The sequence below is a fragment of the Trachurus japonicus genome, chromosome 3 (genome assembly GCF_045865225.1).
Source record: "Trachurus japonicus isolate A0001 chromosome 3, Traja_1.0".
NCBI classification, from domain to species: domain Eukaryota; kingdom Metazoa; phylum Chordata; class Actinopteri; order Carangiformes; family Carangidae; genus Trachurus; species Trachurus japonicus.
Genome location: NC_140909.1, coordinates 37,561,802 through 37,588,222, shown reverse-complemented (window position 1 = coordinate 37,588,222; position 26,421 = coordinate 37,561,802). Strand labels below are relative to the sequence as shown.

The 26,421-nt window shown below is 39.9% G+C and overlaps 1 protein-coding gene across 1 annotated transcript; it reads left to right on the top strand.

Annotated features, from left to right (window-relative positions):
• Nucleotides 1-19,611: 19,611 nt before the first annotated feature.
• slc35c1 (solute carrier family 35 member C1) lies at nucleotides 19,612-21,533 on the top strand. The gene is made up of 2 exons (XM_085772342.1): nucleotides 19,612-20,258; nucleotides 20,855-21,533. Exons 1-2 carry the CDS (start codon nucleotides 19,739-19,741, stop codon nucleotides 21,427-21,429), a joined length of 1,095 nt encoding a protein of 364 aa, XP_085628468.1. The 5' UTR covers nucleotides 19,612-19,738; the 3' UTR covers nucleotides 21,430-21,533.
• The last annotated feature ends 4,888 nt before the right edge of the window (nucleotides 21,534-26,421 follow it).

Sequence of the window (26,421 nt, the reverse complement as noted above, 5' to 3'; positions counted from 1 at the left end):
AAATCCTGTTCATGCCGACTTCCTGATTACTCATGCATTATAAGACAAAGATATTAAGCTGCAGGTTGTGAAAAGGATACTGATACTGCAGCTACATACTAATCAAGTGATGTTGTACTGGCTTCCTGCTGTAAGAAATCTGTTTCCTGTAAATGGAAATGAATTATTAGGTGGCTAGAGTGTGTTTATTGTCTGGTAGCGAAGGATCTCTGTTATATGAACCCATAATATCTAATGGTATGCACAAAAGAATGTGTGCATGCATCATACAAACACAGCTACGTTGTTATTTACCAACCATTGAAAAAAAAAAAATCACAGTTATATTTGCTTTTTGCATGTGTTGTTTACATGTCATTTCAAATGAACAAGAACTAATGTAAAGGTTTTACAGGTTAATGTATTTACAGTCTAACATACTGGAGGGAAAATCAAATCCTACAGCTTATTTTCTTTTCTTTTTTTTTTTAAATTCATGAACATTATATTAGGCCACGCATGAGCTGCAGCTGGTAATAGATTGACTCCGGCTCTGCTGGAATTTCTCCAAGAGCTCTGCATTGGGCGAGGGGCCATATTTTGATGTGCCCTGTGCCACTGCCTGCCAAGATTGTGTCATAAAAATATGCATAGTATGGATGCTTCTTCTTTGCATACTGCATGGTGAATGAAACGCCGGGACACACGCAGGGTGTTATCAAGCGTGATTTCACAAGCTACTCAACTTGCACCGCCTCCCACAGTAGCTTATTGACAACCCGCTACACTACACAGGCCCCACTGCAGGTCTGACCAATAAATCATGAACTACAGCCATCATGGTTCAGTTTATCACCAATCCTGCTAATGAAATCACTGAGTAGCTGCAAGCTTTTATTCTACAAATAGTTAGCACCACTTAGTACAAAGAACATAAAACAGGTTGTAAAATGTCTACAGAAATCTGCAGAAAGATAATGCTAATAAACAATGATAGTACTGATCCCAATGATCTACAATACATATTAAGTGGAAATGTATTAAATGTATTAATTCATACAGACATATAACCTCAGTGAATGAGGGAATTAAAGTTACTACAGTATGGTGGGTTCATTTTAATTGCGGTAATATACTGGGGAAAAGAGTTGGATGTGTTCATTTTACTTTGAATTGTTATCAGGCCCGTACTCTGCTTAAAAGTTATCATCACTCCTACCAATAAAATACATCATGATAGGTCTGTCTGGCAGAAAATAATCTCTCCTAAAAAAAAAAAAATAGTAGCTTATTGTACTTGGACAAAACGTAGATGGTATTTTTAAGTATTGGTAGCACCTGAATGCACCATTCCACAAAATTTGTATGAAAATCAATCTTCTTGATTGCAAATCAGTGAAAAACACCAAACCTGTTCAATCTCCTCTGAAGCTCAAAGCATAATGTTAGAGTCAGATCAATGAATGACTGTACCATAAATAAACATTGTTTATATCAGTGGTTCCCAACCTGGGGGGCGGGACCCCCCAAGGGGGGCGCCAAAGATCCAAGCCCTCTTGATTTTAAGGGGTTTAATCATTTTAATGTAATTAAAATGTTAAATAAGTGAGTAGGCTAAGCATTTAATTCATATATGTGACAAAATCAACTAAATTCAAGGGCCACATTAAACATTAGGCCTATATCAATAGATGATTGAATATCAACAGTTTTAAATCATTAAATACGTAATATACAGCAGGGCAATATCAGTCACAATGAATTTGGAAAACAGCATGGAACAATGAGAAAAAACCTGTGTAAAATTACAACATATTCTTCAGAACTTGTACTTTTAAAAACACAATTGTGTTTTTAAAAGTACAAATTCTGAAGAAATATGTTGTAATCATACACAGGTTCTCCTGATTGTTCCATGCTGTTATTAAATTACTCAAATATAATAAAGTATTTCATGTAAAAGAAGTTATGGGTCCCTTAAGAAAAAGGTTGGGAACCACTGGTTTATATGTTTAGATGATATCATGCTGTCAGTGGTCAAAGGCCAGTGCACCAAAGATCCCCTCTACAATGGTGGAAACGCAGGCAACAGTCGGCCACAGGAACCATTTAGTTCCGGCCGGGTACTAAAGGTTCCTGGAACTTTTGGTGGAAACTCGGCTAATGTCTAGATAGAATCGTCAAACTTTGGTGTGTTCTTGTGTTTTTACATGAGCTATTCTTAGAACACTACAAAGAGGTCTAGAAGAAACATTCCAAGCTCAGCATCAAACATCTTCCCCTCGCCCAGCAGCAACACCAAATAACTCCACATCACATCTTTCCTTCCACCAAAGTTAGCATGCTACACAGCTAGCCCCGGCCTGTCTCCTGACTATCAGATAGCAGCTCACTATAGCTTCTAATCTGCCCTGAACACAGCGCTGCCCAGAGGGCCTATCATAACCTCTTGTCTTGTAAACACAACAGTGGCTAAAGGTCTTGTCAAACCACAATCAACACCACCTGTTCCCAGTATAGGAAACTGTACTCGGTGAAAGAGAAAACTTACAAACAGCCCCTTGAAATCAAAATGTGAAAAAAGTAGAAGCTATGAAGTGGATGTGCTGTATTTGTATTGTATTGTACTATGAAGTGGATGTGCTGTATTTGTATTTCCATTCTTAAAATAACACATTCATAGCTGTTTCTAATATGCTAACATATATTAAAAAAACGCAATGTTGAAATTAAATTACATAAAATAAAGAACACATACATCACTCAGCTATTTGCTTGTCTATCCTATTTTATGTCTTCATGGCCAAGAATTCAACTGCTTGTTTACTCCTATCAGACTTTAAAAAAAAGAAAGCTTACACCACTTTTGTGCACAGCGTCATGAGTGATATCCCAGTTATCCTGACATTCAAAATCCAATACAATCTATATGACTGAATTGATTGCAGATTTATAATAATTTTCACGGAACAGCTGCTGGCTCTGGTTAAAATGAAATTAGTCTCACAGTCAGGCATCCCCCCCTTGCGCACTCCTCCACCCTATCCCTCCACTCCCAGTCAAGAGCCCATTAGTAAACCGGTGACAGAGTCCATTCTGCTCCAGAAATATATGGCCCTTCACTGACCTTGTTTGATTACATCGCTGCTCGCCATTTCTCTTTTGTGTGTCCAAGACAGAACCTCCTTAGTCAAGTTACTTACCCAAGTATCAGCCCTGGGATTGATTTCTGGGTCGCTTTTTCTGTCATTAGCATTGAGTGTAAGAGACAAGTGACAAAATGGAAAATACAGAGAGCAAAACACATTTTCTGCCTACACTTTAACAGGACAATGAAAAGAGACTTTTACTGCCTCAAAGCTCAGAATGACTGCAATACAGCTGTGAGGAGCTGATATTGTTATTGATCAATACTGCGTCCCTATGGCGCCATTAGAAATCCCCCATGGGCTAGAGTGGCACACACTTATCTGGTGTTAAATATGAATCACAGAGTGTGACCCAGATGTGAGGATCTGAGAGGAAGGCTTTTACCACTTCCGCACATCAAATAAAAAAAGGTGACACTTTAATTTGTGTTAGATCAGACAGCACAGAAATACATCCTGTAGTTTAATTACATATGTGAAATGATGGATGGAGGAAGTAGTTGTATTTGTACACATAAAATCTATATGACTTCATTTGTCATACATATTGATCTCAAAGCTTGAAGGGCCTTTGTCCAGGCTGCGCACACTCGGATACAAATCCATATTTTCACTCCTGGTTTCCTGCATCTGTGCACATTTCAAACAACTGAGAATCCAATGACTTGAGTGTGACAAGATGGCAAGATGGGAGATGTGTCCACTAATCTCCCCGCTGCGACACTTCCTGAATGGTGAAGGAGTGAAAAACAGGATGAAAGGGGAGACGGTGATATTGCTTTCCCTGCTCAGTCATCAGTGTCACATTTCACCAAGCAACAAAAGAGATCCCTGGCAGTTCACTTGAGCCAGAACCTCGGCTTTCTGTGCTCATCCATGATAACAAAGAGCAGCGTATACTGGTCCATTTTGTCCGGGGCAGCTGGCTGCGTGGAAAGTTTGATTTATCTGATGCACATCTTTGTGCTCAGGTTGACGCTGAAAGACACAGACTCTGTTTACATCACCCTCAGACAGAACAGTTACACTGTGTGGATGCCAAAGACTATTCTTCAAACTGTTATTTACATAGACTTAATATCCACATATCTGCAGGAGTTACTTCATGAATTGATGGGAAAGAGTTGACACAAACCCTTGTAGGTAGTTTGCATAATAATAATAATAATAATAATAATAATAATAATAAAAGCACTGTGTTGAACTTTTCAATACAACTAACAAAATTCTCTAAAAATGTTGAATTCAAAGAAGGAAAAAAAAGTCAAATGCCAATGGAATTAATAAGTTGCAAGAAATATTACGTGTGTAACAGCAAAAACAGAAGCAGTGTAAAAATGCAGAATGCAACTGCACCACAGTAGTGATCAATGGCAACAAGGTCAGTAACACTTGAGTTTCATTATTAATGTTGCTTTAACTACTCAGTCGGGACTAATATAGGAGCCAAACAGAGGAGCCTCTACATTTTCAAAGGTCTCTGTTTTTGCCTGTTCAGACTACATCCCTGGATTTTACAGATGTCTCAATTGTATCTTTTTAGGCAAATAGTTTTAATGGCAGGGGTGAACAGCAAAAATAAATGCACTTTTAGATTAGCCTCAGATGATATGTACATAGTTTAAAAAAGCTCAAATATATGGGAAGGTGCAAGTCCAAGTCTGCCCTTAAACACAAAATACAATTTTAATTTCCTATGAGATTAGTCATGTTCACAAGGTGTCTTGATTTTGCTGGCTGTCCTGCAGAATAAATGCAGACCTGGCTCTGACCAGCTATCCCGCAACAAATTATATTCATGCAAATATTTGTACATTTTTCCAATTTACATGATTTAAATGAATGCTGACTCTGCTGCAGGCTTGTGAATATTTCAAGGAAAAAAAATAACAGCCTCTGTAATCATCTACAATCATCGATACAGGACAGGAAACAAACATAATCACCTGGTAAATGTTCGCTGCTAACGCCAATATCCATTCACCCTTCAGGCAAAATTTAATAAGAGAGCCTGAAACCCTTTTTCGTATCAACATGACTAACTGAGGCAATTTTGGACTTGAATTACAGATGCACCCCCACAGAAACTTTGTAAAAGGGTCATCCACTTACATTTCTGAGCTCCTGAAGTGATGACCTGCTGCTGCAAACAGACAGATCCCAAAGACAAACAAACACTGCCATGTTTGCCCCGCAAGCTGTGCAGCTGTGATAATTCTCCTCCCTCAGTTTGTTATCCAAACAGGTGACAGCATATGCATACATTACCAGTTTACAACTCTGAAATGTATGGTTTTCTGCCGGTGTGATGGATTTTTTATCACTGCAGGGAAAATGTTCTACCTTTAGTGAAGTCAGAGGTCAGCTGCAGGGAGCTCAGAAGCCGATATGCGGATGTGAGCTCCCCGACTGTCATAAACTGGTCCTATTCAGCATCTAAGAGCAGTTAAAGGGATAGTTCATCATTTTGGCAAATTGGCCCATTGATGAGGGACACCAAGAAATTCCATGACCCGCTGTAGTGTAGCTCTGAGCAGCTCGCAGCTCTGCTCCACAGTTCTAAAAATAGCTTGCACCGACAATTAAAGGTAAAAAACCTACTCCTAAGACTATGAATTATGGCAATGGGCCCTTTTTTATCCTTAATTCAGTGCTGTGTAGATTAAGCCTTTCTTGCAGCAATTACAGTATGGCTCTAAGTTTATACTTGCTGCTTGCATTTGGCCACTTTATCCCATTCCTGTTATAGCATCCTCTCAAGCTCCATCAGTCTGTATGGGGGGGCCTATGATCAGGCACTCTAAGGTCTCTCCACTGATGTTCTATGTGGTTTAAGTTTGGGCTGTGACTTGGCCCCCTGACCTTAAAGTTGCTCCCAGTGTTGTGTTGGCTGTGTGCTTTGGGCCATTATCATGCTGTGAGATGAACTTGCTGTAGTTTCAGCTTGTGTGTTCTTGATCAAATAATGTCTGTACTTGCCTGGAGTCATCCTTTTTCACAAAGTGGCTTCTGTTTTCTATACTCGACAGATGACTGTTATTGTAAAGCACTGTAAGGGTGACCCCAGGGTTTTGGGTTTTTGGTCATTGACCTTCCTGCCTGGTTTGGTCATATATCTAACATTCAGAAGAGTCCCACTAATTTCAAACATTCTCTGTTTCACAACTATTGAGCAGCTGGGATCACTCACAGCTTTGGAAAATGTTTAATACACTTGATTCAACCCCATTACAATTTGGGCCTCTACAGAGTTCCGTGGTTTCCATGGCTGTTTTTTGTCCTGACATGCTGTGTGAATGATGCAGATGTGTCTACACATCTGTGTATTAGTCAGAACTATGCCCTGACAGTATAGGCAGCTACAGAAAATAGCTGGAGTTCAACAGCAAAGTGTCTGCTACTTTTCTCTGAGAGAGATTCCAATTTTTTGATAAAACTGCAAAAATCTCTGGGAAAAAAAGTGATTGAATGGAGGTTGTTGGCTCTGCCAACTGAAAATTAAATCCACAACACAATTAAGTGCTCAAAAAGTGTCACAGGATATTTTCTCTCGAAAATTGAACCACTCTTGCTGCTTGTTCACAGCTTCTTGAGCTTCTTGACACAAGCCTGAATTAAAATTAGTGAGTACCACTACAACAGAACAAGAGTGTGGAGATCATGGTTGTATGCAGAGAGCTAGAAGCAGCACAGCCACTGAATCGTTACTCATCACCCTCTTTGTATAATGAATTTTTAAACCAGTTTTTAAAAATACACAATAACACTTTGCCAAAATGTAGAAGACCTAATTTTTTTTGTTTCATGACATCATTTCATGTACTGTATGTGTTGAGTGTGCAGTGAGAAGCACAACAGTGAGATAAACTCATCTCTTAAAACTCGTAAGGCACAGTTTCTTTCTTAATCACCTTGCAATAATAACTAACCCGTATGTTCTTCTCTCAGTGGGCATCATTTATCCGTGAAAAGGTTCAAGTAAAATTCATCAACTGCAAAACCTAAATGACAACAGCTTTGATAGCTGAAGAAGTAGACATAGGCCAGATACCTGTCTAACTCAGCTGTTGGACATGTGTATGTCTATTGTTGTGTAAGAATAGTGTAATATGCTGAGAATGAAATGTAACAGTGACATTGAGAGTATATCACAACTACGCCAAGCTGCAGTACACCAAGATATTCCGATATATGACAATATTATCAACGAGATGCTAGTGTCTAACAGTCAATGACTGCTCTTGCCATCTCTATCTCCTTCATCCCACTCATCACTGACATGCTGATATTTTTTGACTATCAATCATCAGTCAGATCCACAACTGTCCAATAACACAGTGTGTAAGTATATGTTTACCACTTATCCCATGATAAAACAAACAAAAAAAAAAAAATCCATAAACTCACCAGACTTTCTGGCTTGTTAGTAATTTCATATAATCATAGTTATCACTGATTAGGCTTGTGAAATTACCCCTGATTATAGACTACACCTGTAGTTTAGTCTGAAACTTTGCAGCTGCATGTTCACTCTCTAGAGACAAGCTTCATATCAGTGACATCAGGGGGGGCTGAACTATAATAATCAGATAACTAGCTACAACAAAAGAATATGCCACACACAATATTCCTCCTTCTTGTGTTTCTAATATGTGTTTTTGGATATCGCCTTTGTTGTTTTAAGAATTATTTTTGAACCCTGCTAACCTGCAGAACTCTTTTATTTATTTGGCCTTTATTCAACAGTGACAGCTAATCCATTCAGACTGTCAGAAAACCGCATGAATAGGAAGTGGTGGCAAGTGGGGGTGGGGACAATAGAAGCAGAATCTCTGTGTCTGTCTGTTTGTTGGGCCTGTGTTGTGTCTGAAATACATCTCAACAATGGTTTGCCATTCTAGAGAAATAATAATAACAATTCTATAATTTCATCATAATTTAGTTTCCAGATCATTATCCCATGGTTTCCATCTAACATCAACATACAACTGTGAGTAAACCATTTTGACACCTGTTAGATGGGTTGCCATGAAATGCAGTGCGGCTAACCCCCCCCCCTTTATTTTTTGGATGCGTCTTATCTGGTCAATGTCCCAAATTTCTGCAAACTGAATGGCATTCCCATGAGCCACATCTGTAGATTATACCTGCTAAACACATTTTCGATAGCACAGGGATAAAACCAGCATCTATGTAACAGAGGCTTGAGTGTTGGCAGCTCATTCAAACAGCCTCACAGAGCTGTTAGCATGGCTGTTTAGTCTAATCGGAAATTTAAGCCGCTATTGAGTGGATTTAACTCCTGCAGTTTACAAGAGTGACTGTAAAATAAGTCAAATAGATGATAGAGGGTGAATTTTTCATAAGCATACACAGGAAACACAGACAATAATCCAATAACCACATCTCACTATCATTTTGTACTGACGTGTGATGCAACAGGATAATATTTAAGATACAGAATGTAATGCTATTACAGTATCACTTTCTACTTGTCCGTTTCACATCTGACCCCCTGTCCCCTAAAAGCTAATTTTCACTGGAGCTTCCAGCAAAAGTTCATATTTAAAAAGCCTGTGAACCGCAGCACATCAGAGGGAACAACCATATGGCTCAGATCAAAACCTCCCCTCGACTGAAAAGAAAACTCTGCTAATTAAACGCTTCCTGATTAATTCAGCCACTCTAATTAGATGAGAATTTATTCCACATCAATATTTCACTATGTCAGCAGAAACACCGCCTTGGCCATGGGAGAACAGAGAATACTGCTTCTTTTTTACCAACCCGCCCCCACTGCCCGATCACAGGCTACCACAAACACACACACACACACAACCTCGCCTGTTCCACTTATTTGATCATTTGTCTTTTCACTGTGATGAGTTATTTCCCCTGGTGACTGATTTTGAGGGATGGGTTGATGCAAGAGATGAAAAGTCAAAAGTTGACCTAGTATTTGAAGCCCAAACATCATCTGAGGAGCCTCTGAACTTATGATGAACGGCACCTAAGTTACTGCCAAGAAATTGAAGCTATCATCATCTAACATCCCCTAAATAACCATTCTTTTGAGGATGATTTATTTATTTTTTTTGCTATTTTGAATTCAGTGTGCTTTTTTTCTTATATTCTATTCTATTGTGCAGGATGATGCCCACTTTGATTGGCCATTACCGATGCACTGACATTCGGTACAAATACTTACTTACTTAAAACTTAAATGAGTCAGGACAGGACATATTTCGTCTCAGAAAAAGGCTTGATCCCTGTCTTCATGGAAGACTTTGTCAAAGTCAAACTATAAAAGCATGTACTTTGTGGGGCACTGCATTTGACTTATTTCAATATGGCATGTACAGTATATGGCTACATTTTTGGACACCTTGTTGTCGCTTTTGGCCACCAGAGACCAAGGAAACTGACCAATCAAGCTGTACCTGCTTTGGCTGCTCATGTTCTGATCATAGCCGCTGGTGAACAGTAAGAAACCATTAAGGACTTGAACATTCCTGCTGGTACACTACATCCTTAAGATCTCTGTTATTAACCTGTTGGTATGTCCTTAAGATCCCTGCCCCCAGTACACCATATTGCAATGCATGCTCCAAATTCCATTCTATAGTTCAAGGAAAGGAAAAACAGAGTTTTGATTAACAGAAGAAAAAACAATACATGACAGAATTACTGAGAAAAATACCTTTTATTCCATTGCTGAGATATTTTGTTTGTTACTGCTTGACATGTGATACTTTCACTGCAGTAGGGAAATGTTCTTGTTGTTTTCTCTGGTACATTTCAGGTTGGTTTTGTGTTTCATGTTGTGATGCCTTGTCAAGAACAAAAGTAACTGGAGACAGTTGTTTGGATTTTCCTGTGAAGACTATGAAATCGTATTTACTTTCAAAAGTATGAGATGTACCTTTTTTCCTCATAAAACTGGCTGGCTCTACATGCGGCAAAGTTTTTCTGTACAGCACAACAGTTATATGTACAGTATGTTTTTGTTTTTTTTTCTACAGTAGAACTTGTGTGGCATGATGGGCACTGCTGTTACATGAACTTCTTGCTTTCTGCCCACCTCTCACTCTCTCCTCAAGAGTCATGGATGAGGTTGTGAGAGTCAACAGTAATAATCACAAACCTCCCAATTTGGGACTTCAGCCCAGACCACAAACAGCTGAGACCGCAGATCATACCCTTCACTGAAGAAGAAATAAAATATATCATGTTGAGTTTTAAGTATCAAAATAATTGTGTTTTATGCAGTGCAAAACCTCACTGGGCCTTTTCCTTTGATTTAAAGAAGAGGAGTCACTAACCAGGGAAGTGTTGAAGGCAAAAAAACAAAACAAAACAAATGAAATGTACAAAAAAGAGATCAGTGAGAGAGAAAATCACGGACATGAAGTGAGAAAGTGGGATTTTTTCTACTGCTACACAGGAGTCCTATTATTGATCAAGCACAAACTGCTCATTCACCCCAGTAACAGCACATTCAAGGCTGGTGTGAGACCAATTTTAAACAAAGGAGATAATTAACCAAGCCTGTGGGCAGCAGTGCAGGGAGTGGAAACACAAATGTTGTGCGGTACACAACCACTTTAGCTTCATTAGCAGTGAGTCACTCTGTGAGGTAGTCTGCCTCTGACCTTTGTAGGGTGTTTGAGGGCGCATAATATGTTGTGGTCAGTTCCCAGGGAAGAAGTTGTTTAATTTAAGTTAATAGCTGTACACTAAGAGCAAAAATGAAGCCAAAAATGTCCCAGATGCGAGCGCTGCCATCTTGTGCTGCTGATGTCATTTTGGAGTCAAGCTTTACATTAGTGAGCAGGGGGGGTGGAGCTGTGGTATCATGGTCCCACCAGGATGTCAGCATGACCCAATTACACTTTAATCCCAGCTGTCAATCATGACATTATACTTCCATATTGTGTCGTAAAAACTAATTAAAATCTGAAAATGAACACTTGAAACAAACATGAGTCGGAAAATAATGAGCTTAAATAATGGAAACCACTTTGATCTTTTAGTTTGACCCTGTGACCCATCAGCTTTTATTTTGTTTAGCGCTGTTGCTTTACAGCAGGAAGGTAAAGGGACAATGAGGAGTTTCTATTTGGTTATTTAAAAGTCTCACGTTTATGTGGATGAATCTATGCTACCCACACTTGTTAATGGCTCCATTTTCGATAAATATATCGTTTTGTCTCTATCGTTATTTTGTTATTATTAGTGGTGCCGGTTTACTTTCGGTTTTGTGGCGAGTTATGAGAATTATGAGAATTATGCCGCAGAATAGCTGTTTATGGTCGGAACTATGACGGTATGTGATCGTCTTTGAACCTCTGACTTTAATTCTTGATGAATGAAAACATGAGTCTGTCTTGCGCCGGTCAAAGAATTTCACAGTGCGCGCGGAGGCTCATAAATGTAGTGTGAAAATGCTTCGCTTTTACGAAACTCCTCGTTGTCCCTTTAAGTTGTTTTGGACATCATTGTACAAATCCATTAGCAAATGCATCCATTAGACAAGAAAACATAGCATCAAAATGACTACTAAAATCTTCAGGTAAAATCTATCTGAGGCCTGTCTGTGAGGAGCTCCCTCTTTGTGGCTTCATCCCACTTTTCTCCCACTGTAAATTGCCTTTAGATGTTAAGGTGTTAGTGCTGCCCGAGTCTGTGTTTTGTTGTTTGACTGCTGTCCTATCTGGAGTGTTTCTCTGTCTCCTCCTGCACACTGGGACAAACACCGGCCCCCTCTCCATGGGGGAATGGGTGAGAGAATTGATGGTTGGAAAGCGTTACTGAACAAAATAGGAGCACCATTGTCACTGTGCTGCTCTTCACTTTGCCTGTCGATCCTCACAGAAGGGTGAGTCATCAGACTCTACTTGGTCTCTAATGGCAGCGGTTTGGAGTCTGGCAGCCGACTGAACAAAGCCAAACATGTCAGTCTGACAGCGACAAATAGGGCATCTGCATATATACTGTCATGTATCCAGGCTAAGAAAACGATGGCCAGCTTATATTGAATTCTTATTAGCTCTGTTGTGTTACATTCAGAGAGGACAGTTCATTCGTCTTTTTTTGTCTTAGGTCCTTCTGGAGGACATTGTCCTTTCTCAGCTCTGAAAGTTGGAGGAGGTTGGAATGTTTTAGGTGCCATGATTGACAAAGAGAGGTCCCCTTTCTTTCAGCTGTGCAGTAGAACATTTTAGCTTGTAGATGAACAATTGTGAGAAAGGGAAGAAAATCCAACCTTGATATTTTGGGGTTGAACATTCTCTCTCATTCAAACAGCATGGGCAAAGAGGTATTTCAAAAATAATAGTCTGATTAGGAGGCCAGGATCACTGTTTCTTTCTTTCTTTCTTTCTTTCTTTCTTTCTTTCTTTCTTTCTTTCTTTCTTTCTTTCTTTCTTTCTTTCTTTCTTTCTTTCTTGTTTAATGGTACACAGAGTTAGGTGTGTGTGTGTGTGTGTGTGTGTGTGTGTGTGTGTGTGTGTGTGTGTGTGTGTGTGTCATTAAACCATTATTTCATTAAAGGAATCATACAAACCATAAAACACAGAATAAAAGCAATAAAACACCACCTCCGCTGCTGCCACCTCCAACTCCATCAACACACAGAGCAATAAATGACTAAGTTATAAATAAAAACAATAACAACCACACAATAAATAAAGGAACCGACCAAATGCTGCTGTGAAATTCATAAATCTCCTTGATCTTATTGAGGAAACACAGACGAAGAAAAACAAAGATGAAGATAGAATGATAAGGATAACATAATAAAACAGATGAGATAGGCTGCTGAGATGAGAAAAAGCAGAGGTAAAAAGTAGCTAATTCATTAGAGAAGCATTATGAGGTTTAAAGGACAGTTCCGGGCAAATTCAACCTGGGGCTCCAGTTTCCTAATATTTTAGGTCTAAAAGAATGAATCTGAAGAGTTTCTTCTTTTTTTCCAGAGACAGTGTCAGATGGCTATTCAAACATACACCAAGGGGTTTGTATGCAAGCGGACATGTTTGTAAACGGAGTATTTCACATACCCTCCAGATGGCACATTTTACCTTTTACCACGGCAAAAGATCATACGGCCTGTCAGTTCTTCCAAATAATGGCCATTAACTGATCACTTTGATCTGTGATTTGAAGAGGGACATGTTTTTTGTTCTATAATTATCTAAAATGTTATTCAAATAGTGTAAGACACAATGTACACTGTCATGAGATATCACACATTTTAATAATACAGTAAATTTAGTATATGGCCCTTGATGTTTAACAGCAAGTGAAATACCACTACACCATATCAAGGCAGACATTTTTCTTCTCTCTCAACCCCTCTGTTAAAAGTCAAGAGCCTCATTCAAACAAACATTTGTGAAGGATGATGGCCACTTGATAATATAAATGACAAAAAAAGCCCTCATTTAAATCTCTTCATTGCATTATGTCAAAGCAAAAGGCATTGCTCATTTCAGCACTCTGTACAATGTGAATCCTGTACAGGACCAGAGAAGATTGGAAGACATGAACTGCACAATAAGTGTAGGCAAGTCCATCACTAAAAGGAGGAAAAATTAAGAAAATGGAAAACAGAAACCAAAACAATTAGCTCCCACCTTTTTCTCCAGGCACTGGCATTTGAACCTTCTCAACCTCACCTAGCCTGGAAGCAGTGGCGGCTGGTGCTAAAATAAATGGGGGGGGGGGCGTCAGATAAATAAGATAAATAAAGAGCATTGCTAACTTCACATCCAGCAGTAAACAGCAGTCAGCAGCGGATCAGCTGATCTCTCCCTCCGTACAAACGCTCCCTTCTGATCCAGCTCCACTGGACTTTCAAAGTAAAGGGGACGCCAGCTAAAAATTAGTTAGGCTAAATAGTGAAACAGCGGCGCCTTTATAGCCGATTTTAGGATGAAACTCTGAACATAACCTGGTCGGGACCAGGTTATGAGCTAAGCATAAGTTACCGTGGTGATCTAAAGAGAGCCACCTTTGTAGTACAGGAGAGACTGGCTTTAGATTCAACATACCTCGCTAACTAACTGGCTTCGCAGTAGCTACACCCCTCAGCTGAGTTTGGCCTGACACAGACGGGAGAAGCGTCGTGTAACTCCGTCCACGGTCACTTGCCTGCTGCAGGATTTTTAAGTCAGGTTGCTCCGGTCCAAGCTCCTTTATCCTTTTTTTTTACTCCAGCGAACGCCTCGTGAAAGGATTATTTCGTAAAGAAACAACTGATTTTTCTTTTGCTGAGGCCGCCATTGTCTCCTGTCTTGTTGTTGTTGTCTGTCTGCTCCGTGTGCACGCGGGTGCGTCTGTAACTGTTTGAGTGACAGGCACGTCGCCGCTGCCAGGGGAGTGACTTTGATTGACAGGTCAGGTATCATGAATCAATCCGATTGGATGAAAAAATGACCCAAACGCGCTGATTGGCCACGGGCGCAGAGAGCTGTGCCCGGAGGAGAATCTTGAAGTGACCAATGAGAGACCAGCATGAAGTCACATGGAAGCCAAAAGTTTAAGAGCCCACATACACACTCATTAGGCCGGCACCCCTCGCTATTGAAATGTATGAAACAACCCAGAATAAACCCAATATGGAATGGAAAGGCTTACACATTTCAAAGTAAAACCCATTGTATGAGTGAACACTGAATAGATATGGTGCTGTCTGTGTCTACACTTTTTTCCTGAAATTTTGATGGGGGCGGCGCCCTAGCGCCCCCTATTGACCGGCCGCCACTGCCTGGAAGTGAAACAAAAAATGGAGTGAATTACACTCACATCAATGCCAAGATCACATAGAATTCAAAATATTTCCTCATTTAACACTCGTTTCCACTATCACTGAATCAGATGACCTGTAATAACATAGCAAGCATCCCAGAAACATTTGTATCACCTCACCGACCCTAAGACCAAGGATGAAGACACAGGATGAAATCTGGTTAATGGCCAGTGTGCAGGACATAAAACGAAATGAATAGTGTTGTTAATGTTGTTGTTGTAAGCAACCACTTTAAATGGCCAGCTGGAAAAGTCGATAAAAGTTGGTAGATGTCATAATTAATTAATTAGCATTTTCATGACATCATTGCATAATTTTTGGATCCTGCCTCACGGTAGCTAGTGTCAGTCCTTTATCTGTTTACTTCTCTCCATCTCTTTATGCTCATAAAGTCCATTTTAATACAGTTGAATTCCCCAATCTGTTCTCATCTACATGTGTTTTGTTTTGTCAGACAATGGAACAAACATGAAATTGTGACTGAGACAGGGCTGATTAAGATCTTAAGCCTGGTTTATACTTATTGTGACACAGAACCGTCACTGTATCTTACAGTGGCCAACAGCATTGTGAGCGTTTTATAGTTAAGCGCTGGTATGTCCGTGCTGCTGTATTGAAGAAGGGGCTAAAATATGCTGCAACATAGACAAAAGACAAGATGACTGAAGTAAATGAGGCAAAAGGAGGTGAGTATTTGGGATTTCCAGGACAGTGAGGTGCACATCATCAGTCGATGGCTTAGGGTACATGGCAATGACAAACCGATAGTGGCAGTTTAGTGCAGCCTATACACAAGGAATTATATTGAGAACACTGCATTGTGTGAGCACGGAGCTGATGTCACTTAACTGCTGCAGAGAAGCACGAGTGTGTGTTCACACCGGCTGCATCTCTGCTGTGTAGCTGATCCTGCCAGCTCTGTCTCACCACCACCACATACAGTTGGTTGGATTTATTTCATCGTGAATTACATTCTGACTTATTTCTAACAGAGTGTCACTTAAATAACAATGTCTCCACATGCAGGTAGAAAGTATCAAGCAAAAAGGATACATTTCTTATGTTGTCCCTCAATCAGTCCACATCATCTGTCCTGGTTTATAAGAGTCACTAAATGAGGCTGAGAATTAAAATAAGAGCAAGACCCCAATAGTAGGATCTCCACTTGGCTGAACAAACTCACTTACTCAGTCACTCAGTCACAGCTATGTGGGGATGTTGAGCTGGAATGTGTCCGATTAATCTAAAAAGCTGTTTTCTGTTATCTAAAGTTGACTAATAAAATGGACTTTGTGATAAGAAAAATCAAGGAACCAGCTTTTCCCCAAACCAGAGACAACAGACCTCTCTTTCCAGTAGAACCATAGCTTTATATTATTAATGACACCACTAGGATTAAATGAGGCTGTTGTGGCCACAGCATCAGTAACATTGCATGGCTAACCCAGCGCCGCCATTGTGTTGTGCTGCTCTATAGATAATTGCTGTTCATGATGAATTGTACTGAAAGTAAGGCGAGCAGATACTGGCCCGGCGAGGGTGAGCTGTGTGGTACAGTCCACAGGGCAGCTTAATTTCAAACACATATAATCCTCCCTTGTGGAGCAGAGTTGGTTTCCCAGCTATACAGCTTTTCCCTCTTTGATCTCCCCGTACCTGTAACAACCTCTGCTTTCTCACTCTGTAGAGAGAAGAGGAGGAAGGGTCCTTCTTAAGGATATGTTCCTTACATTCTGCCTCTGTTTATCCCATGGGCTGAAGAAGGATCTTCTATTGTTGTACTCAGATTATAGAGCTATTCCTGAATGACCAGATTCCATTCCTCCAAATCTAACAATTTACAGATTTTTTAAAATATTAAATATTTTTAAATATTCATCTTAATTGATGAACATCTTAAAGTTCATTGACAGTAATATTAAAGGACAATCCCATGCCAATTCAACCAAGGGTTAGTTTCCTATTATATTAGGTCTAAATGATGTTATTTTTAATATCTCCTGTTATGCAGTAGTTCTGTCTGTCCCTGCATTGTCACAGCAGTGTATAATGGGAGCAGATCGATCTTACACTATTTAGGTTTACATCCCACAAAACAGCTTTACGTCAGATGGCTATTCAAACATACACCAATGGGTTTGTTTACTTCAAGAAAGCTGACATGTTTGTAAACTGAGCTGTAATACAAAGTCTTGTGAAGTCTCGCGCGACTAGTCAAGTTGACACGCTCAATGTTTACAGGCAGAATAAACAATACGGGAGAGCTTCAGACGACCTGTAAACATAGTTAGCCCGTCAACTTGACTCTCACGTGAGACTTCGCGAGTTTGTGTGAGAATTCATGAGAGATAATAGCACTAGCATATCATAACAAAATATTGGTGAAATGAACAAGTTTCGCGGCAGATAATGTGTTATTTAGAGGCTGCATTGCGCTACCCCGTGTAATCGCTTTATATGGATACACGCGGCTCTTGGCTGGATCTAATTTCGTCGGAACGACTTGTAATGACACCAAAGTTATCTGGGTGAGTAAAAGATGGTATTTTATGCTAGAAATACGGTCCAGATTGTAAAAAATGGTAATTATCCTTTAATGCAGTTTATGTTGAAAGGGTTTATGATAAAATGTATGCATTGGATATGTGTAGGGATTTTAAATTATTCACCTTTTTGTAATTTCCCATTCTAATTTCATTTTTTTGAGATTTAGAATAAAGCACAAGTCTATATGGCATCTGGGGCCTTAGTGAAACCTGTGATATATTTCATCCAGGAGAGTAATTAGTAATGTTATTATTTTTTCTTTTTTATTGATTTTCAGCTAACTGTGTTTTTCCTATACACTTCCTGACTTTCTGTGTATCCCACACAGGAGAGCAGCATATTCCCTCATTTTTTGTGCTTGCTAATAAAGTGTGGAAATCTCTCCAGCTGGCTGGGGTCAGGGAGGCAAACTGTCTTGTGAATAGTAAATCCGGCCCCAGCACAGCATTTCTCCACTTCCAATGCCTGAGCAAAAGGGAATCTAATGAGGGGTCAGATACCTCCTGATGGATGTGCTGTACGAGTCAGGCTGCACAAATACTTCCTATGTGTTCTTGGAGGAGGGTGATGTTTTGTGTGTACTGTCTAGACTTCCCAGACTGAAAAGAAGGAATACAAGTGTTATATGGTAGGTAAAGGTCAGATTTAAGTACATGCCCAGCAGTCACATTTGACAAGTCCATGGCCAACGGTTGCTGTTAAGAAGCAAGTGAACAGGCCAATCTAGTAGTCAAAATTCATACATCAGTCTTTTCTAATCAAGTGTTTGTCCCTTGTTGATATATTTCACACTTGATACCACTTGATTTCACTACTAAATTAAAAAAAACCCCTGATCATACGGATCATTGCTGCAACTCCACACTGTGTTTGCACAAATTATGAGTTAGTCTGACTCCTGTAACCAGCCACATAATCATTATTTGTGAGTGTTTTCTGCCACCTACTGTCTTAAGGTTGTAGTACAGCAGTAGAAAATGGATACCTGCTGCTATCAATAATTTACAGCATGAGAACTAGAAAAATCACTATGAAACATTTAAATGAGAAATGATTATCATTGGTTGTTGTTGTGATTGGAAAACAAGGCTACATAGGAAACATATTGCAAAGAGACTGGTGGTGAAGGCATCCTTAGGCTTAGTACACATCTCACTGCAGATAATATAATAATAACTAAACAGCCCTGTAATTTAACATAAGTTTACTTTGGGTGTGTGTAGTAGACCTCCTTGTTTTATTTTTTATTTTTTTTATTTTTTTATCAAATCATTGGGTTAGTTTCTTACATAATCGTTTTAAGATGTTATTTATTAATTTATTACAAATAAATGCATATCATTATGCAAAAGGCCGCATATTTTTTGTAGTCTAGCATGTCGATCAAGAAATTCTGGTCATACATAGCCCTAAACTAGTTGTTAGCCGACCTGGGAGTGGTAGGACCAGTCACTTCCTCATTCACCTCATATCAGCACGCTCAACTCAAATACGGAGTGATTCCGGACCTCAAGGTAAGAAACCTTTTTTTTTAACCAGTGTTTTATATAGGTACCCAAGGCAAGGACATAGTGTTATGATGTAATCAGTCTAAAAGGCATTTGGGCAGGTAACCACACGTTAAAAACGACAGAATTAGTTACCAGGTGAAATAGCAGATTAAACATAAAAAATTATAGTTTAAAATGCAGCTAGGGCCTAGGCCTACTAGAAGTTTGAACATTAATACATGTAGCATAAACTACTTCAAATAACAACCGTTTCTTTATCTCTATTTACACAAACACGCACAGCCTTCGCATGGCGGCGGGTTTCTCCAAGGATCCTGTACCTTTAAATTAAAAGAAACATTGTTTCACTCGAGGAAGTAGTCGCACTGAAAGAGACTTCCGCTTCGAGCGCCTGCCTTCAAGATAAAAGTTTAGAGAAAAATAAAAACAACCCAAATAGGCATAATCGTGAAATTTTTTGGCATACTGTCACAGTTGGAAAGAAATACATGCATAACAACAGTTTCCACTGAATATATCGCAAATATCGAGTTGAAATTTAATGTGAGGCTTTGTTGAGAGTGGGCGCTTTTATTCTGAAAATAATAAGACCGGAAGAGTTTGAATTGTAGCATCCTGCGGAAGACAACAGTCATGTTTGCAACATACAGTTAGTTAGTATCGCAGTCCTGTAGCTATATGTGTTTAGCTTGTGTAAATGCCCCAGTCCTTACCCAGGCTGCTCCTCTCGCTCTGTCACCATGAACAGGACTCACCTGAAGCGGTTCACCATCTTGAAGATGGCTCTGACCGGCGCGGAGACGGCGGACCAGGATGGACACGGAGAGACTTTCGTATTCCGGGCTTGTCGGATAGCAGCTGTGGTCACACTCTACTGGTTCATCTCTATAACAATGGTGTTCCTTAATAATTACCTGCTGGACAACCGAGACCTGGACGCGCCGCTATTCGTCACCTTTTACCAGTGCTTGGTGACGGTGGGGCTGTGCTGGGTCATGCAGCTGCTGTCCAGGCTGTGTCCGGGGGTCATCGACTTCCCCTCGATCAAAGTCAACCTGAAGACGTCTCGGGAGGTCCTGCCTCTGTCCATTGTGTTCATCTGCATGATCTCCTTCAATAACCTGTGCCTAAAATACGTTGGAGTGGCGTTTTACACAGTGGGACGGTCACTCAGCACAGTGTTCAATGTGCTGCTGTCCTACGTCATCCTGAAACAAACCACATCTTACAAAGCCTTGCTGTGCTGTGGGATCATACTGGGTAAGTTCACTTTCTTTATCCTTGAGTAAAGAAAGTGCAGCCCTGTCTATCTCATGTATTTAGATGGAGATTAAATGATTAGGAAAGATGATTAGATATGACCTTTGACCATGTAAATCTTGGAATAGACCTACCAACACACCAACACTCACAGAACGTAGGATGTCCTTATTCACGTGATCTTTAGGTCCTAGATATCTATCTATTTATCTCTACTTTTCAATCCATCTATCTATCTAGGAATTAAACAATTTTCAATTGCCATAGCATTCCACTCATGACTTATTTTTGACACAGTAGAAATCAGTATGTTTATGTTTTGGGCTGAATAATTAATATAAACAAAATATATATTGAAAGAAATAAAGTAAAGTGAACAGTTTTCATCTAATTTTAATATAACTTTTTTTGCACATATTCAGCCTTATTCATGTATGTTCAAATATGATATACAAATAGACAGCTCATAATATGATTTAGTCATTTATCAAGCAAACATGGCAAACTTTCACTTGTTTCTGCTTGGGTTCTACAATTAATCAAACTATAATCAAAATTTGTGATGTAACAGTTGTGTATGTGTCCCTGCTTCTCAGGTGGATTCTGGCTCGGTGTGGACCAGGAAGGCTTGGCAGGGTCCCTCTCCTGGACCGGTGTCTTTTTTGGGGTGATTGCCAGCGCTTGTGTTTCCCTCAATGCCATCTACACCAAGAAGGTGATGCCAGCGGTGGATGGAAACATTTGGAAACTCTCCTACTACAACAACATTAACGCATGCGTCCTCTTTGTGCCGCTCATTATCGTGTTTGGGGAGTTTGGTCGCATCGTCAGCTTCACCCGCCTCACCGACCCCGGCTTTTGGAGTATGATGACACTCGGAGGGGTGTTTGGTTTCGCCATCGGCTACGTCACAGGCCTCCAGATCAAATACACCAGTCCGCTCACACACAACGTCTCGGGGACGGCAAAAGCCTGTGCACAGACTGTTATTGCAGTGATGTACAACTCTTCCAGTAAAAGCGTGCTATGGTGGACCAGTAACATGATGGTTCTCGCTGGCTCGTCAGCCTACACTGGGGTTAAAAGTGTAGAAATGAAGAAAACCCCTCACAAAGAACCTCAGGACAAGGAAAAACTGCTCGCAGGGGAGAAAGGTGGTTTGGGAGTGTAACAACAGTAAGAGAAACCTGTAGTCCTTAAAGGGATAGTTCAACATTTTTGGCAAATTCACCTATTGCCATAATCCCTATAGTCATAGTTCATAATTATCGGTGCATATTGTTTGAGATCCCCTGCCCCTCATCAAAATCATCAAATACACAATCCAACAACTCCAAAACGCTCTGGTGGGCAAGTTGTGACCTGCACATTCACCACGCTATGAAATTATCATGTACAATTATGTAACATTACGACACAAGCAAGTACTCACTTGTGCTTTTGAAATCACTTCACCCAGCAGCCGTGTTTGACATGTAGTTCCAGCATTTGCCTCAAAATCAACTCTGTCTCGTAATGCTACAATATTCAGTGTTTCGCATACATTCATTTATTCGTGGCGGCCCACCACAAATAAATTACGTCCGCCACGCCACGCTTTTGGCTCGGCCAACGCAATATTGTTCCGTTCATTCATCTCCGCATAGCGCTCTTTCTCCATTACCAGCGTTCACACACATACACACACAGAGAAGCATGACAGCAGTGCGCAGTAAAAGCGAAACTCATACGGTTCGATCCTCCCCTCCCCCCATCAGACCACCCGCCACAGTCCTTGCAAACCTGTGGGAAACACATTGTTTCATAGTGTGGTGAATGTGCAGGTCACAACTTCTCCACAAGAGCGTTTTGCAGTTGTTGGATTGTGTATTTCACCTCCATTGGGTTCGCTGAGCAGCTCGCGTCTCTGCCCCGCGGATCTCAAAACAAAATGGACCGAAATTGAAAGGTAATGAACCTACTGCTATGACTGTAGATATTATGGCAATAGATGAATTTGCCAAAATGTTGAACTATCCCTTTAACCATTACGGGTGAGAATGCAAATGAGCAGTGGTTTTAGTGGTACATTTATTATTTGGGTTGGGTTTGATAGTCACATGGGTTTTTATACAGTTGAGCGAATCTATGAAGGAGACGCATATGTATGTATTTAGAGCCTCATATTAACTTGAGGCCTTTTTAAAAGTTATTTTTAAATTATATTTCAGATAAACGTAACAATGTGTCTACAGATGAAGGGGAAGATAATGTTTTTATTCACAGGGAACGTAGAGGGTGTTTATTCAGACTAAGGGTATTCACAATGAGGGCATCATATTTAAAACATTTCTATATTGTTTAATTGTGATCATGATACTTTTATCAGGAGGTTTGCCAACACACAAATGGCTGCCTTTTGTTTTTAACTGAAAGTATGTCAAGATCATGGGAGTGTCCACGATTAGAGACTTGGTTGTCATTTCAAATATGAACACAGCCACTGCCATGTGCTTTACAGAGGATGAAACAAAGTAGGACCAACGTAGGCCTTTTACCGGAAAACTCCTCTGCAGCATTTTTGAACTGTTGAGCATTGTGTGCTGCAGCTCACCATGTGTCTAACTTTGCAAACATAGGTGGTTCTTTGCAGTGTCACGTGTAAACATTTTACAGACCTCTGAATTGATGTTTGATATGAAGGGAGAAGGATGAAGAGTCTCAGACCTGCTGAAGTCAACAATTAAACAACATGCCTGTGGGTAAGAGTCAGTGAGTGTCAGCCATCCCATGTCCAGGTCACCAGTGGCACCAGAAACATATGATATACACGGTTGCCCATAAAGTTGGAATAATTTTGTTTTCAGACACATTCCTCTTTTTATTCCTATTATTAAGGTTAATTGTGGTTTACTTTTCACAGTGACATGTTTGGAACAGATTGATTAATACGGTTTTGAGAAGATATACACCTGATCTATCAAGAATAAATCACATTGTCACAATCATTTCATGGACAGGTAAAACTTTATGGCCAACCGTGTAGCAGAAGATGGTTTTGAGTGATGCATCTACTACAATTATCAGTCTTTATAGGGTATTCAGTTGTTCCTTGAAATGTGAATACATTAAGGAGTTTCATGCTTTATGACAAAATAAAATTTTATGATAAACCTCATCCTTTTCTGAGTCATTTTTATTTGCAAACTTTATTTCAATTTTCACTTCATGAAACTGTTAAAAGAAAAGAAAAGTAACACAATGTGGTTGGTTTAACTTTTAATTGCTTGCTTTGGGCAACATTTGTTGTTGATGAGATGCAACAGCAGTCGGCTTTATCCACATATTTATTTCTACATATTTAATATTTTAATTTTGGATTTTTTATCTACTAAATTCTAGCTTGTCATTTTAATCTGTCTGGGGATCGTATAATTTAGATGTCTGCTGGCAATGGCACTTTAAAGCTAAGTGCATGAAATTGCTATCCGTCTTCTCTCTTTTTAACTGTGAGGCCTCATTTAAGGTGACATGTTTCAGTGAGACTGCTTCTTTATATGCCCCTATTGTCTTGAGTTGTGAAAGGTCAGTGGATGTGGGAGTAGGGTTGGATCATGAGAGGCTCTCTGGTGTCCAAATGGAATATCCCTCTGAGCAACGGTGGAGGCTAAAAATAGCTGACTGAGCACCATGGGTAATTACATGAACCAAAAAAACACTGGACTCTAATGTCAAGAACTCATTTCAACAGTGAGTTTGGCCTTGTGACACAAATGAGAGTTTTATAACTGTGTCGTCGTGTGAAATACATAATCCCCACCCCCACCCACCACCCTCTTCCCCCTGCCCCCCCACCTTTCATCTATCTCTCTCATGTCTGGTTGGGTCAAGTTCAACATGATAGGAGGAGGCAAAATCTGCAGCTGTGATTGACAGTTCAAACGCTGCAGGGATCAAAAGGAGTCACTCATGGTTCTTTATACGTGTCAGCTCAGAGTGCTGGTCAGAACGTGGCTGTCACTGTCGATGGGAGAGTTAATTACCACTGGAACATTTTAAGTGAAGAATTGTGACTGATGTTTTCTTCACTGTGTGGAGCAATACATTCCCATCATGCAATGTAACTCTTGTTATAATGTATTATGCAGTTTTAATACTACTTTCACCATAATTAAATTGCATCCAATTATTCTTTTTTCTTCTTCTTTTTTGACACTTGAGGGCAGCATAGCACCACATTGGTGTAATCAAACTGATGGGGCAAACATGAAAGCAAAGAGTGACTCCTTCATGCCAACATAAATACTCAGTCGGAGTTGTGTTTTAGCTTTTAGCCTTTACTGTAGCTCTGCTTTGGACTCAACCAGCTCATCTGTCTTTCACTTGGTAGTACTGTGCAGGTTGAACACAATGCTTTCACCAGAGGTTTTCACTGAAAGTGAGATAAATGAGACTAAACCAACAGAGTCAAGTTACAAGCTGTAAAATGAACTGAAAGACTAAAAAGCTGTGTGCAGTGGGGGCATGTGACCTTTGTCACAGTTAAGTAATTTGATCCGTTGTCGATGTGAAAATATAAAATATATCAACTTTAAAGAGGAAATATTGTAGCTTAACTATGCTACATTTTTACCTTAATTAAACAGATTTGGAGTAATTTTGATGGTTTAATTTAATGATTTAACTTGTTACGAGGGAGAATGGAGGCTCTCTGCCTTCCATGTGCATGTTTCTTACTGGGTCTCTTGGCTGAAAAACAACTTTGCAAGATTGGGGCCGCCATCCCAGTGTCCCAGTGCTCATCCCTGCACTCCGCAACACAAACACGCCCCATAACCCATAATCTCTTGTTCATGACAACACAAATATACGCGTTGTAACATCGTATATGACATAACGTTATGTATCGCTCCATTGGCAGCTTCGTTGTAAACAAATGCACATGGTCAGGAGGAGGGTTAGCATAACAACAGAAAAGCAACCAGACTTACATAGTTCCTCTTTAAATAACTGTAGATTTTATTCAAAACATCTGCCACATTCTGAATTTGGGTTAAACAAAACAACTTCTCGAGGTCATTGTTTCTTAAAGTGAGGTCCATGGACCCCCAGGTCCTTGTGGGGGTCCTTGGGGGTTCCCGTAAAAAAAAAAAGGCATATTTTATTTTCATTATTTTTCATCCATAAGCAAGCCAAGATATACAAACTTTGGTCAAAGTTTGGTAATGGGCAAACACTGTCATTGATAAAACATCTATAACCAAAGGTCAGGGGTCCCTAGGACAAAATTGGGGTCTCCTTGGCATAAAAAATCTCAGAATCACTAGTACAGTAGGAGTAGTTCTGTTTATCTGCAGCATCTGGATTCTGCATCAACACGCATGCAGGCTGCAGAGTATCCTGACCTCTAAAGTTTGTCTGTCACACCTGCTGTATATGTTCAGGGTTAGGGTTAGTCCTGTAAGTTGAGTTGTGAACTTAAAACTCCTTTTGCACACTCGTCAAACTTTTCACTGTGATTACAACGTAGAAATGTCTTATCTCTTATAAGACAATTAGAGTATCAGGTATCACAAAAAGTTAAAAGAACAACAATAAAGCCACATGGTGTCATCACTGTCTGCTCACAATTTGCTGTAATGGAGAAGATGAGAACAGATATGAAAGCATGGAAACTCCTAGGTAACAGTTTAGGTAATGGAAAAGCAACCTTGGACATGAAATGGGCTGTGACGATCTTATCGGCCTCATTGCTTCTGGCAAATCTACGTAGACTGACATCATAAACATTGCACGGGGTCATTAAAGACAACATCTGTTGTGAAATCATCACGTCTGGCCTGACAGCTGGTGTATGATGAAGACTGCAGTGAACACATTTACAGTAGCTTGATACATGTGCAAATATGTATTTTTCAGTTTAAGACTTGATAACACAGGAAGGCTTTTGAATATAACTTGCAGCTTAAGAGAAATTCACTTGCCATCTCTCCTCCAAACATTTTCCAGTTAACTGGCAGATGGAGTTTTTCCTTTTTTTTTTTTCTCTCGACATCACTGTTTTCCCCATTAGGATGTCTTTACTTCTCTCAAATGCACTTTCCACTTCCTTTGCCAGCAAGTATCCAGCGTGCAGCAGCACTCATTCTGAACTCATACCAGGAGCAGAGCGTCAGGAACCAGT